This window comes from Apodemus sylvaticus, chromosome 4, assembly GCF_947179515.1.
Source record: "Apodemus sylvaticus chromosome 4, mApoSyl1.1, whole genome shotgun sequence".
In the NCBI taxonomy this organism is placed as follows: Eukaryota; Metazoa; Chordata; class Mammalia; order Rodentia; family Muridae; genus Apodemus; species Apodemus sylvaticus.
The window spans coordinates 54,983,780-54,998,958 of record NC_067475.1 but is presented as its reverse complement, the minus strand read 5'-3'; the positions used below and the strand labels follow the sequence as shown (position 1 = coordinate 54,998,958).

The 15,179-nt window shown below is 46.8% G+C and overlaps 1 protein-coding gene across 1 annotated transcript in view; it reads right to left on the bottom strand.

Annotated features, from left to right (window-relative positions):
* Elapor1 (endosome-lysosome associated apoptosis and autophagy regulator 1) overlaps nucleotides 1-15,179 on the bottom strand; it is a 77,510-nt gene that overhangs the window by 34,228 nt on the left and 28,103 nt on the right. Inside the window, exons 2-3 of the mRNA XM_052179437.1 lie at nucleotides 3,241-3,361; nucleotides 220-412 (exon numbers count right to left, since the gene is read on the bottom strand). Coding sequence (XP_052035397.1) covers nucleotides 220-412; nucleotides 3,241-3,361 — 314 coding nt within the window. The remainder of the gene's footprint in view (nucleotides 1-219; nucleotides 413-3,240; nucleotides 3,362-15,179) is intronic.

Below are 15,179 nucleotides of genomic sequence, written 5' to 3'. Positions count from 1 at the left end.
CTACTGCTTTTGTTTCCTTCTTACAGATGTTGGTCAGTCAATGGTAAGCTTAGGTCAGAATAGGCCAAAGTAGAGGTCACATCCAGTAGCCCTTACTCCCACCCCCACCTCTAGGGGTGTGTTGTCCTCCTTCCTCCAGCTGGGAGCACCACAGAACACTACCCAGAGTGCACCTCGGCCCCTTCCTCAGGAGACTTGTGTGCTGTTTCCCAAACTCACGAAGTGCAGTTCTCAGTGGACTCCGAGATGCTGTCATCCACTTCCAAGTTGGCTGAGAGGCTGGCAAAGCCGTGAGGCAGCTCATCCCACTCATCAAATCGGATGCCAGTGCCAAGGGAGTAGCGGCCCTCCGCGCAGGGCTTGCAGGACTGGTCCTTCATATCCAGAAATTCCCCGGCATTGCAAGAGAAAGCTGGAACGCAGATCAGGGACAAGGGAGGGGTGCTGAGATCACTGTGGTCTCTGGAGAAGTGATGGGGCTGAAGGCAATCTAAAGCCGGGTCCTCGGGGTCAGGATCTTGGGGTCTGGACAACTAAAGCTCGGGGCTAAGGAATATCTCATGTGATATTTGTACGGAATAGTCATAGAGACATAGGGCAGATTTATGGTTACCATTGGTGAGGTAGGAGACTGCGGAAAGACTGTCACTAAGAACTTTCTTTTCAGACTCTTAATGCCCCCCAAACTTGCTGAGCTGTGGTGGGACACACCTTAATCCCAGTACTTGGGAAGGCACTGGCAGGTGGATCTCTTGAGTTCTAGAACAGCCAGGGCTACACAGAGAAACCCTGTTTTGAAAAACCAACAAAATAAACAAACAAAAAAGAATTACTGTGAAGATTATAACAGCCCTGAAATTTGCCTAACTAGGGGTGAAATTCATTGTGTGTAAGACGTAGTACCTTTGGAAGGAGAGGAAGGATTGTTGTTGTGAGTTCAAGACCAGCCTTATCTATATAGCAAGACTACCCAGAGAGCCTATCTTAATTAAGAAGAATAAAACAAAAACTAGCCTAGTAAAAGTAGTTGTGTCTTAAGCTATTTTTATAAAGAAAGGAATAAAGTCAGGCAAGGTAGTGCCTCTCCTCTAATTCTAGACCAGAGAGAGAAGAGGAGAGAGAGAGAGAGAGAGAGAGAGAGAGAGAGAGAGAGAGAGAGAGAGAGAGAGAGAGAGAGATTGGCAGGAAGGCTCTGCTTTTCTGGGGGACTTTGGGGCGCATCTCTGATGACCTGTTTCCTTAAAGATGCTTCAGCTATTCTTAAAGTTCCAGCCAGAGCTTTCTGGACCATGTAAGGTCCTTCAGCCTTAATTCCCCCTTATCCTATGGCCCCTGTCTCTTCCTTTCAGATTCTACTATTGCCATTGGAGCTGAGTTTCTCAGCATCTGCTAAACCATTGTGATGTTTTCCTGACTGCCTGATTTCCTGTTTTAGTCCATTCTATAGCCTTAGGTATCTTTCTATAACATGGATTTATTCTATTAGTTCCCCCTCCCCTCTAAAGATTTATTTATTATGTATACAACGTTCTGCCTGCATATACGTTTGCAGGCCAGAAGAGGGCACCAGATCTCATTACAGATGGTTGTGAGCCACCATGTGGTTGCTGAGACTTGCTGAGGTTCAGGACCTCTGGAAGAGCAGCCAGTTCTCTTAACTGCTGAGCCATCTCTCCAGACTCTCTTTGTGTCTCTCTGTCTCCTCTCTCTCTCTGTTTTTCTGTGTGTCTGTCTGTTTGTCTATTTGGCTGTTGTCTGTCTCTCTGTCTCTCTTTTAAAATAAGTGCTTGTTTCGTTTGGTAGCACATAGTCAGATTGGAACTATACAGAGATTAGTCAACAAACAGCGTGGCACAGCTTTGGGGTTACGGCATTGAGCTTCTGGCCTGGCGTCCTGCCTTCTTACAATTTCCTGGATCCTAGCTTTCCAGCCTGGCTTCCTGTCGCCTTCCCAATGACTTCTCTGTGCTGAGTTCATGCCGAGCCCCAGCCCCACTGTGTCTCTACTTTCCTACCTCCAAACATCTGCTTTGGTCCTCCTAGTTACTCCTTATCATGAACACCCTTAGTTCTGATTCTTTCTCGCATTGTACTAACACGGTTCTATCTACCTGATATCCTTGGGGCCCTGGGCTCCTCCAGAAAGTGACTGGCTCAGAGCAGGCACTGCCATCACAGGAGCACCATAAAGGTTTGCAGAGAGATGGACTGAGTATCTGCTCTCTTCTATGTCCTCAGTGCTTGTAGGCATGACTCACTCAGCATGAGTACATCATCATGTGCACACATAGTAGGTGCTTATGCTAGAGCCTCACTAACGCCTACTGAGTCAACTGATGATCGCCCCTTTGTTTCTATCCGTTCACAGTTCTGCCCGATCTCAGTCATATTCATTCTTCAGTGCTTAAACTCCCTGCGCCAGACAGTGGGCTAAAATGATGTTGGAATTTGAATGTGCTCAATCTCCTTTGCGACTCTTTAAATAGACCCTCAGGTCCAGTCCCTGTCATTTATTGCTATTCCCTTTGCATCCTAACAGAACAGGGCCCTGGGGACAGTACAGCTGCAAGGACAGAGTCAGAGAGGCGGGGCTAGAGCCAAGAGTCACAGTGGGAAGGACCTGGCTCCCTGAAATGATGCCCAATGCAAGCTAACACCTGAATCTGCACAAGCTCATTTTCTTTGGTTTTCCTTCCAAGAACAAAAGCAAACTGGAATATCGCCTAATGACTGCTGTGGCTGGTAGGTGCAGGTCAGAAAGAAATGCACAGATGGGCAGAAAAGAAAACTGAAGGGTGTGTGTACATGAGCATGCACTCAAGACGGCATCAGTGTGTGTGTGTGTGTGCGTGCGCGTGCGTGCGTGCGTGCGTGCGTGCGTGTGTGTGTGTGTGTGTGTGTGTGTGTGTCTGAGAGGGTCTCTCTATGTAGTCCTAGCTGTCCTAAAGCTCACGATGTAAACAAGGCTGGCCTCTAACTCACAGAGGTCCATCTGCCTCTGGCTCCCAAGTGCTAGGCTTAAAGGCAGGTGCCACCACTCCTGGCTAAATAAAATTTCTGTAGCTACTCCACATTTCAGAAGGGCTGGCGGGGGGGGGGGGGGGGAGGGTGGAACTAAGTAGGGGAAAACTCTGATGTCTGTGCTCTCTGTCAGGAAGAGCCTGGCTTGGACAGCAAAAGGCTTAGGTTAGAGGTCAGAGCTAAGTATCAGGGAGACCCTGGAACAGGAAGGCTGCTTACAGCACTCGGTGCCCTTGACGGGGTCTGGGAGGCTGGTGCACAAGCCCGGGCTGTGTGGCACGGCGACCCTCCACCTGGAACCCGTGCTGTCACACGCTGTGTACTCAAAATGGTACTCTGACTGCAAAGGAGAGAACAGTGGGTCCATCGTCAGGGATCAGACATTGCCAGGTTTCTGCCCAGTATGAGGGGCATTACAGTAACTGAGCTTTTACCATTACAGTAATGGCTCAAGGACCCTGGCAAAGGGCAAGGCGTGGTACCCTGTGGTTACAAGGCCCCTGGGAGAACTACAGTCATGTGGATCATTTTCCCCCCACCTGCCTGTGAAAGAGTCACTTAGAACATTTGTGAATGTGTGCATGTATGGGTGGGTGTGATTCTCTTTGCTGTTGTGTATACATAATGTCCCAATGGATGGACATTAATGGAATAATGGAGTAATTAAACAACAACTAAGGCTGGCCATGTAAGTCAGCTGTTTGCCTGGCATACCACGCTCACAGCTCTCAAAGTCATCCTTGCCTGTATATGGAGTTCAAGGAGAGTCCTGGCTACATAAGAAAACAAACAAGCAAACAAACAAAAACCAAAGAAACTAAAAACAAAACCAAAAAAACCCCAGCTAGAAATAGGAGAAGGTCTTCTAGTCCAAATAGAATTTACAAACAAGGACATCCCCCTGCTCTCTTATGAGATGAGACAGGGGTTGGGAAGTGGGGAGGTGGGAAAGGGACAGAGTAGATCTTGGGGGGATGGGGAGGGACTAGATGGAGTGGAGGAAGGGGAAGTTGTGGTCAGGATATATTGTATGAGAGAAGAATTAAAAAAAAAGAATAAGGACAATCTAATCAGAGAGGCTGCCCCCCCCTAAAAAAACCAATTACAATTGTCACACAAGCTTGATTTCTAGCTCTCTCTGCTCAAAAAGACTCCGAAGCTCCCACTGCACCACACAAATGTCATTTTTAGCCCAGCGGGCAAGGTGCTGCCCTCGACGGTCCACACTTAACTTCCCCGTGCAGGAGACCCTTGCCTTCCAGCTGCCTTACCTGAACTAGAACAACAGGATAACAGAACTCCGGCCGCCATATCAAGACGAAGTAAAACAAGCAAAAGCAAAAGCACGTTTACACAAGGAGACGGAGCTAACGGTGAGTGTCCTCCGCCTCCACAGCCGTGCATGGCTGATCTGGCACCTGAGAGCCTCCCCGGTAACCCTCAGAACTGACTGCGAGCTCTTCAAGTATTTCACAGCCCAAGTTTTAAGTCCACACCTATATTTGGTGTTACTGTATCTATAAGCAAAGCAAAATGTTCCCCTTCCATCCACACAAAAGAACGATTCCACAACATGCGTGATTGCAAGGAGCTGAGGCTGACCAGATTCTTGCTGAGGCTGGTCTGCTAATCTGTTCTGTCAGGAGGGGGAAACAGCTTTACTTTTGTTTTTGTTTTTGTTTTTAAAGCACAGTCTTCTCTATCCTAGGATATATAACTTTTTCACTTAACATCTATAAAATCAAAGTGTAAGGTGGTTTTAAAAAAAAAAGCATTGCTGTATTTTAACTGACTAGAACTTTCTCTTATATGCTATGTTTAAAAAATGGCCTGTTTCAGAAGCAGAGGGATCCCATATTTGCTGAAATAGTAATTTGAGCATGGTGTTTCCAATTCTGGGATTTCAGAAACGTAGAACAAGGGAGGGTAAGGTAGGTTACATCTTCCTTTCCCTCCCTTGTAAATATTTGCTGAATACATATTGTTCCCTGGTATGTTCAAGTTCAAGCTGGACCCGTAAGTTTGGCTTGGGCAGTGACCTGAACGTCAGATGTCCCCTTCAGGAAAACAATGAACAGAAGAAGTTGGGAGAATCGAGGCTTTTGTGTTTGTTTGTTTGTTTGTTTGTTTGTGACAGGATCTCACACAGCCCGGGGTTAGTTTTGAACCGTGTATGTAGTTTTTATTTTATTTTTATTTGTGTATATGAGTGTTTTATTTTTGTGTATATGAGAATTCTGCTTGCATGTTTCTCTGTGCACCATGTGTATTCCTCATACCCCCAGAGTCCGGGAGAGGGCATTAGGTCCTCTGGAACTAGAGTTACAGATAGATGGTTGTGAGCCTGGGAATTGAACCCAGGTCCTCTAGAAGAGCAGCGAGTGATCTTAACTGTTGAACCATTCTCCAGCCCTGAACTGTTCTTTTTTTTTTTTTTTTTGGTTTTTTTTTTTTTTTTTTTTGAGACAGGGTTTTTCTGTATAGTCCTGGCTGTCCTAGAACTCACTCTGTAGACCAGGCTGGCCTTGAACTCAGAAATCTGCCTGCCTCTACCTCCCAAGTGCTGGGATTACAGGTGTGTACCACCACTGCCCGGCTTCCTGAACTGTTCTTAAGAACTACATTGATTTGTGTGTGTGTGTGTGTGTGTGTTTATGTGTGTGTGCATGTACTATGCTGTGTATGCAGAGGTTAGAAGACTTGAAAAACCTTGCCCCGTGTGAGTCTGCCTTAGTTAGGGATGCTACTGTATGATAAAACACCATGACTAAAGCAGCTTAGGGAGGGAAGGGCTTATTTGGCTTCTGTAGCACTGCTCATCACAGGGCAGGAGCTCACGCAGAGGCCATGGAGGAGAAAGCTCACTGGCCTGTTCAACACACTTTCCTATAGAACCCAGGATGGCCCCGCCCACAATGGGCAGGGCCCTACCCCATCAATCACTAATTATGAAAATACCCTACAGGCTTGCTGTAGCCTGATCTTATGGAGGCATTGCCACAACTGAGACTCCTTCCTCTCTGATGATGACTCTAGCCTGTGTCAAGTTAGCACAAAACCAGCCAGCACAGGGTCCCAAGGATTGAACTCCGGTCGGTCGGGTTTGCTTTCACTGAATGAGCCACCTCTGGATCTGGCCTTGGATTCTCTGTGTAGCCAAGGATAGTCTTACATTCTTTGACCTTCTTGCCTCTGTCAAATGCTGGGATTTACAGGTGTAAATCTGTACCACACCGGCCTTCTGAAGCTTAACTTTTTACCAGAATCTGTGGCTTTGGATTTAAATGTCGGTTTCACTAAAGAAAGAAAGACCATCAGGATGAGACTTTGTTGTGGCCTGAGCTGCGGCCTCTCTAGGCCTCCTTTCTTGACAGTTCCAGTTATCTTGTCTCAGATAACTAGCTGTAGCAGGCCAACTAAGCAAATCTTGCTTTCAGCTCTAAAAATGACACTTCCAAAAGGGTCATGTTGCAAGAATGAGGGTTAAGTAAAATCCACTGCATGCATATTCAACAGAGATTTGGTAATGAGGCAGGAAGGAGTCTATCTGTGAACCCAGTCGCCCTGGCTGTTCACGTGGGGCTTTCACAGTTCCCAAACCCTGTCTCATCTGGGCTTTGGGGCTTCCTAGGAGGCAGACAGAGCTGAGGTTGTTTTCCTCATTGTGGAGTTGGCTGTCCTTGGAGTTGGTGTCCATGGCTTCCTTGTCCAAGGTCACACAACCTGTAAGTCACTGAGCCCCTGACCTCAGACTGCCCAGCAGGAATCCTCTCCCACTTTCATAGGTCTGACAAAACACAGACTCACGTTGAGCCAAATTTCACGGCCAAATCTAAAAATTAAATATGACGATATCAGTGGCCTGTCAGCAGCCAAGCTAGGTTCGTTTCCGAGGCCTGAGAATTGGTGTGAAAATAGCTAATCTACTCAAGCAGATAATTTTAATTCACTCTAATTGCATTTGGCCATTTGAAGGCACACGGGGCAAATCTCTCCTTTCTCATTGGCTCTCACTTGGTGCCTCGGTGCTATGAGGCTGAGAGATTTTCAGGGAGAGTGGTTGTTCTGAGCCTTCGAAAGTTTCCCTCCTAATGTGTGCTAATTTTCTCCATGCCACTTGGGGAGGGACGCAGCATTCACGATTGCTAGCTCTGCTGCAGCTGTCCAAAAACTGTGTCATGCTTTAAGATCACATCATGAAGACAAGTGTAGGCAGAGTCAGAGCAGGAAAAAAAAATGTATTTTCAATTATCAGTCTACTGACTGAACTCAAAAAGGCACCAAGCAGAAGCAGTAGTGACTCCCTGAGGTTTACCAGATTGTTATTAAGACATTGTCAAAGAGGTTTTGTTGCAACTGTGAAGAGGAGGAGGAGGAGGAAGAGAAGGAGGAGGAGGAAAAGGAAAATTAACTGCTAAAAAATGTTTTGTTTTCGAGCAGTCTGTTCTTTTACAATTAAAACATTTAAACTCTGGTGATTTTGGTGCTGTGGGCCTTGTCAGATCTTCCACATTTTTGTTTCGTTTTGTTTTTGTTTTTTGAGACAGGGTTTCTCTGTGTAGCCCCGGCTGTCCTGGAACTCACTCTGTAGACCAGGCTGGCCTCGAACTCAGAAATCCACCTGCCTCTGCCTCCTAAGTGCTGGGATTAGAGGGAAGCGCCACCACTGCCCAGCAGTCTTCCGCATTCTAGGGAGACACTCTCAGCAGTCAGTGTTTATGGGAACCCCCGGGATCAGAAAGAATCCCAGCTTTCACAGAGATGATAGCTTAGCTGTACTGTGTGCTGATGAGGATAAGATGGAGAGGAGACAGCTCATAAAATACAAAGAAATGTTACTGCCATCCCATGCCCTTGTGTGCCCCACTACTACCTCACCCCCCCTTCTACTCCCCACCTCCATTCCACTTCCCTACCTCTCACCCCTCCCCAACTCTCTCCACCATTTTCTCAGCAGAAGCTCTTGATGACTAAGGACTCTGCCAAAGATAGGAACACCTCTCCAACACCAAGGTCACACTAGCCACCGAACAACACTGCTTCTTTTCCGACTGAGAGAGGTTTGAAAGCTGTGGCAAACAGGCCTCCAAAGACACTTAGCTTTGCTGCTAGAAACAGAGAGGACAGATGGCCGGCAGAAATGCCCAAGGGACAAGGCTAGACGGCCTGGTAGCCATGAGGCTTCCTTTTCTGTCCTCCTTCGTGCCAGGGCAGTCCGCCAGCGGGGCTGCCAAGGGTGCTGCTTACAGATGGCCTGGGCGGGCAGCAGAGTCAAGGGCAGGCGGGGGGCCTGGCGTGATGACTTAATCAGTAAAGTATCCGCAGGGCAAGTGTGAGGACCTGTGAACAGTGTGAGACCAGGAACCCACGTGAAATCCAGGCACAGGTATGAAATTCTCAAAGAATCAATAAAAATAGTATATGTTGTTTTAAAGAGCCAGACATGTAATCACAGAACTGGGGAGCCGGGATGCAAGGACCCCTGGGCTGGCTGGCTGGCTGCCTGCCTCGGCTAACCGAGCCGTGAGCTCCGGGGTCAGCAAGAGACCTGACGCTAAACACCATGGTGGAGATAGATCAAGGAAGATGCCGGGTGTCAGTCTTTGGCCACGCACAGATGTAGACATGCACATGTGCACCTGTGCACACACGTGGTACAGGTAGGTAGATACATTCATACACACACACACACACACACACATGCACACATTAGACAGATACATAGATGGTAAATAGAATGTAATAAAAATTTTTAAAGGAAAAACAGATTTGCTATAAGCCTGCTAAGAAAAAATTAATTCCATTCTCAATTTTATTTCACTTCTGTATTTATAAACTTTTAAGCCAAAACCGACTTTGAGTTGGTCACAGCAAAGAGCCTGTCCAAGACCCAGAAGCTGGCAATCTGCCAATGTATCAGGTCCCCACAAATGTGCATTGCATGCTGGGTGAGAGGTGGCCTGGGAGAATTACTTTTGATATTTTGTTGTCTGCCTCTCTTTCCAGATTATTTTTCATATGCTGTGTGGGTGAGTGGTGTGGGGATTGAACTCTGGGGTCCTGATGTGCCCCACCAGTGAGCTACATTTCCAGTCTTCTGGGTGAGGTTTTAAAAACAAACTGAAGGGCTGGGTGAGGCTCGGTGGAGCAGATGCTTGGCCTGCCCAGAGCCCCAGGGTTGCCCCTAGAACCACAAACAAGTACAGAGGAAAGGCTGTGCGCCATGCAAGCGTTGAAACTCTTCTCTGCTTGCTTTCGGGAAGTCGAGAGTGTTTCCCATGTCTTCAATGATTTCGTTGCACTGGACTTAACCATTCTTCTGTTGTTGGACAGTGAGCTTCATCCAGAGTTTCCTTGATTTAGATGGCACTTCAGTGATGGTGCATGAGTCTCTCTCGCTGTTGCCTTTGGATAGATTCCCACGCATAGAATGATCAGGTTCAAGGCGATAAGTTTCTTTAAGACTCCAGTTCAGGAAGGGAAACTTACCGGAGGGAACAGACATCCTTTAAAACATTTTTGTTTGTTATTTGGTTTGTTTGTTTATGAGACAGTGTCTTATGTAGCCCAGGCTGCCCTTGGGCTTGTGATGTAGCTAAAGATGTGAAAACCTCATTACTGTTAGATCCAAATTTATGTCTTTGTAAGTTTTTGTTGTTGTTGTTGTTTTGAAACAAGGTCTTGCTATGTAGCCTAGGTTGGCATCAATCTACCTCTTGATTCCTAGAGGCCAAATTGTGAATTTGTGCCACCATGTCAGGCTTTTAAATATATATTTCCAGATATCAAAATAGTATACCGGGCCATGTGTGCCCATTACCACTTTAATACTTTCCAGTTTTCTGACTTTCTTGCTTCGTCTACTTCCCACTAACTTCTACTCACTCCACTGGAGACTATTTTATATACATCCTATTATTCCTTTACAGTAAAATATATGTACATATATTTGTGATGCATAGGTCCCAACCATGTCATTTTAGTGAGTGAATGTTATTGAATAAAACATTAACAGCTACTGAGAGGTTGTTGGTGGAAGAGTCTCCCCTATCCTCGGGGAGAACCTAGAACCAGGCAGGAGTCTCCCCTTCTGAGTCTTTAAATCCCAAAGCCACGGTTGTGTGGTCCCAGTCACACCAGGAAGCAGATCAACAGCGCCAGGGTTTGTCTTGGCTGGCCTCCGGGTTCTCAAGAACAAGTTCTTAAGCAAACCTGAGTTATTGCTGGAGATAATTGTGACTATAGCCTTGGGTTCTGAGGAAGAACACTTCCTGTCCCTCCGTCACCCAAGTCATTTCCCCCTCCTCTCAGAGTTCCTGAAAAGAAATTCCTTCGGACATAATAGTAAGATGTTTGAAGTGTCAAGTGCCATTGAGCTAGGGACACAGGTCAGTGGGTAGTAGTTTCTTCTCTGATCCTGTGGATAACACCGGGTAATGGCAGCCTTCTGTTTCCTCTCAGTCCCTCCACTCTCTGTCAGGAGGACTTGCTGTTTACCGAGAAGGAGGAATAAACTCCACTCTGCTCAGAAGCTTGGAAAATCAGAAATGTCACAGTTTGGAACATCAGTTCTCATCATGGGTCCTCCAAGCACAGTGCCAGCTGGATGCTTTCCTGAATGACCGTCTTTATTCTTTTAGCACTGGTATTGACCCGGCTTAAGTTGTGGTGCGTGCATGGGTTGAAGTTCTGGAGCGAGGCAACCTGAATTCCCTTGTCCATTATGAAGGTGGGGGCGGGGAGGAGCTTTCCCTATTGTTCTCTAGCTTGCCAGACTGGAAGCGGGAGGGCGGGGCAGCTCCCTGCCTCCCCGTCACCCTTTTAGGACCACCTGTACATCAGCACCATATCTGTCTGTTCCCTGGACAGCGGGTTCTGGGTTTCTCCTCTTTCAGGGCTTAGCGGTCTAGGTATTAACTTAAGTATTGGTGCTGAGGAGGAGACTCAGCGCCCAGAGCACTGGTTAGAGGACTTGAGTTGGATTCCAAGAACCTACATGGTGGCTCACAACCATCTATCACTCTACTTCCAGGGGATCTGATGCCCTTTCTGTCCACAGAGGGTAACAGTCACACACATAATACAGAGAAATACATGCAGGCAAAATATTCATACACACAAATGAATGAATGAATGAATAAAAAAAACTAAATTATCTCTCCCACTTGTTATATGATAAACAAACTTCCTACAGGATGAGGGTCTTAGCCTGCGGTTTATAGGCCACCTCTGTGTGTGACAGGACACACAGAGCAGCCATGTGTGCTTTCCTGGCCAGCAGCCCCACACTTTCCATTAGCTTTATGGCCACCTCCTCTCTACACAGAAAAACATGTAAACATATGACAGGTTGGAAGTGTGAAGTCACTTAATTTTAAACCAAGGCTATAATACTTTAACCAAGAGCCCAAGGATTTAAAAAGATAGCCCCATAAAGGGTAGTAGAAATCTGTCCTTTTAGAGGGGTTACATGGTTATACTTCTTCTTAGGTGAAATTTTGTTTACACTGGAAGTTTTATACTTTGGAACTGTTAGGATGCCAGAGTCTTTTTGACAAGCTCACGTGTAACCCAGACTGACCATGGGCTGTGTTCTGACCCTCCAGGCCCGCCAGTGGTAGGATTACAGACATGTACCATCATGCTCATATTTTTTTTTAAAGATTTATTTTATGTATGTGAGTACATTGTCATTCTCCTTGGACACAGCAGAGGACGGCATCGTATCCCATTACAGATGGTTGTGAACCACCCCATGGTTGCTGGGAATTGAACTCAGGACCTCTGGAAGATCAGCCAGTGCTCTTAACTGCTGAACCATCTCTCCAGTCCCATCATGCCCATTTTTTAAATTAGATTTTATATCTCTGTTTGTGCATATGTATGTTATGTCTATGTGGGTTGAGGATGGGAGTGTAGACCTGTCATGATGTTCATGAGGAGGTAAAGGACATTCACAGGGCTAAGGGAGCCTTAGGGCTTTTCTCTGAGTGCCCTGAGTGACCAGTTGTTTTCCTCTGCTAATATACAAGACCTCTTTCCCTCACTGCAAGCAGTAGACCCAGGAGCTACCAAGCAACAGTCCTCAAGCTATCTGATCCCAGCCAGCTGTCCCTTACCATGTGAGGTTGCCTAGCAACACGGTAGCATGGTTACTGGGGATCCCAGGTTAAGTAGTCTGGAGAATTCTGGCCTTGGATTACTGATTCTTAGCATTGTTCTTTTCTGCTCTGAGTTTCCGGCTTCTCCTTTGACCCAAACCCAAAAGAGATCACCCCTAGTCACCCCAAAGACACACTGCACAAAGCAGGTATTGGGCTCCTCCGTGCCCTGGGCCAGGCTGGGCGCTGTTTCGTCTGTCTGTAGTAGCATGGACTGTCTGTCCTGAGCATAGCCTTTGCTCCTGGGAGACACTGAGCGGTCTCATAAGGAAGAACCAGCTGGGGTGGTAATGAGGCACTGACCAATGAGCTAACGTGCTGGGCACTTGGCTGGCATCTTATACATCACTAGTCCCCACAGTTCTCCTGAAGTCTTGCTAATTTTAGTCCTGCTATCTGACTTTCTGTGATGGTTTATATATGCTGGGCCCAGGGAGTGGTGCTATTACAAGGTGTGGTTCTATTGAAGTAGGTGTGTCACTGTAGGTATGGGCTTTAAGACCCTCGTCCTAGCTGCCTGGCAGTCAGTCTTCTGCTAGCAGCCTTCAGATGAAGACATAGAACTCTCAGCTCTGCCTGCATCATGACTGCCTGGATGCTGCCGTGCTCTTGCCTTGATGACAAAGGACTGAACCCCTGAACCTGTAGGCCAGCACCAATTAAATTTGTTCTTACAAGAGTTGCCTTGTTCGTGGAGTCTGCTCACAGCAGTAAAACCCTAACTAAGACACTTTCCTATTTACAATGACAGTTCCTTCCCGGGTCTCACTCAACTGTTGCTCCCTCAAATCCAGAGTCATTCCCCACCCTGTCATAGAGTTTACTGCCTTCAAACACACTTTATAAGCTACTTGTTCACTGCCTCAGCCCCCGTGCCAGATCAGCTGTGAGCTCCATTGGACATGACTATTTATGCTGTCCCCAGGTGTAGTGCCAATGTCTAGAATAGTGCCAGACACAGAGGCTGGCCATAAGGATGTGTTGAATGACTGAATGACAGCATCTCTGAGCTATGCAAGGTGATGGGATTAGAGCCTAGGCCCTGGGCCCTGCTCTTACCCTACTGTGCCACCTGCAGGGTTGTGGGTCCATCAGGCTTCCTGAGGCTATGAGTTGGATATATCACACACTCGGCTAAGAGGATGAAACAGCCCACTTCACACTCCCAAATCTAGAAGGCAACAACTGTCTCTGAGGATGATTGTGAGAGTCTGTTCAGGAAAGTTCGTGGAAGCTAAGTTGTTAAGAGTAGGTAAAGGGGAGACGAAGCCCACGGGTGGTAGGACCCTTGCCCACCCAGTGTGTGTGAGGCTTATGTTCAACCTTCTAGTACAGAAAAGAGAGAGAGAGAGAGAGAGAGAGAGAGAGAGAGAGAGAGAGAGAGAGAGAGAAAGAAAGAAAGAAAGAAAGAAAGAAAGAAAGAAAGAAAGAAAGAAAGAAAGAAAGAAAGAAAGAAAGAAAGGAAAGGAAAAGAAAGGAAAAGCTGTCTCTTACTAGGACCTACCTGAGGGGGACCCTATCGGTCACTCAGACTCCTGGTGACCCTGTCAGGTTGCAAGGGCAAGAGAAGGAGCCCTCTACACGACATTGCTGCCTATCAGTGACAACCTGCGGTGACAGCCTCCTGTGCCTCACTGGATCTTCCTGCCTGACTCACCCTCTTGGTTAATCTAAGTCTTCTCATACATATGGAATAACATCTGCCCTCTCCCCCAGTGTTTCACCCTAGCAGCCCCCCAAAGCTAATCTCCCACAGACAAAGGCTGGTGGCTGACACTCCTACCGCAGCCCCCCAAAGCTAATCTCCCACAGACAAAGGCTGGTGGCTGACACTCCGTACCGCAGCCAGGTGGTCAGGTGCAAAGGGTTTTTCAGTGTCAGCTATAAATGTCCCTGGGATTGAAAGGGCTTTGTCACCAAGAAACAAAATGCCACTTTAGGAAACCCCGTCGTTTTCTGACAGGTGAGAGGAGGGCGCACATCTGTCCAGGGGTGGGGCTCTCTGAGACTACTTCAAAGATGTGTTTCTCTTGCTTTTTAATGAGCGCAATGTGTTCCATTAGATTGTTTTTGCCTGAGCTTGTAACCGGACTCGAGAACACCTGACGAGGGCCTGGCCCGAGCAAACCTGTCCAAGGACATGGCCTGTCTAGATGTCACCTGTCTGAGATTGGTAACTGACAGGAGGATGCATGTCTACAGATACAAGTCAACAGGGTTTTAATACCACTTGTTATTGATCAATAATTAATAATAATAGTGGTATTAATATTGATACCACTAATTATTAATACAGTAATAGCAAATAGTTCCCAGCTGCTACAACCCCACAATAGAAGACTATTCCTCATACTGGGGTCTCTAGATCCCCGAGGACACTCATATGTGACCCCACAATAGAGACTATTCCTCATACTGGGGCTCCTAGATTCCCAAGGACACGCATTATGTGCTTTCAAGTTTCCTCAAAACTTTTCAAAAAATTTTATTTTTTTAAATCAATTATAAGTTCTCAGGGCTGAGAACGTGGCTTGGTGGCTTGTTTGGCTAAAATAAACAAGGACTCTAGACAAACAGGGTTTAACCACCAGGTATCTTGGCAGGTACCTATAATCCTAGCAGTGGGGAGATGAAGCCAGAAATATTAGAAGTTCAAGGTTATCCTATATCACACAGTTTGAGTTTGAGGCTAGACTGGGCTGCATAAGACCCTGTCTGGGTGTGCTAGGGTACACCTTTAATCCCTAGCACTCAGAGAGACAGAGGTGACAAGATCTCTGAGTTCCACCAGCCAGGACAACGTGGTGAGACCTTGTCTCATAAACAAGCAAAGCCGCAAATAAAACAACAATAAAAACAAGCACAAAGGGCAGGAGAGATGGCTCAGCAGTTAAGAGGACTGACTGCTCTTCTGAAGGTCCTGAGTTCAAGTCCCAGCAACCACATGGTGGTTCACAACCATCTGTAATGAGATTTGACGCCCTCTTCTGGTGTGTC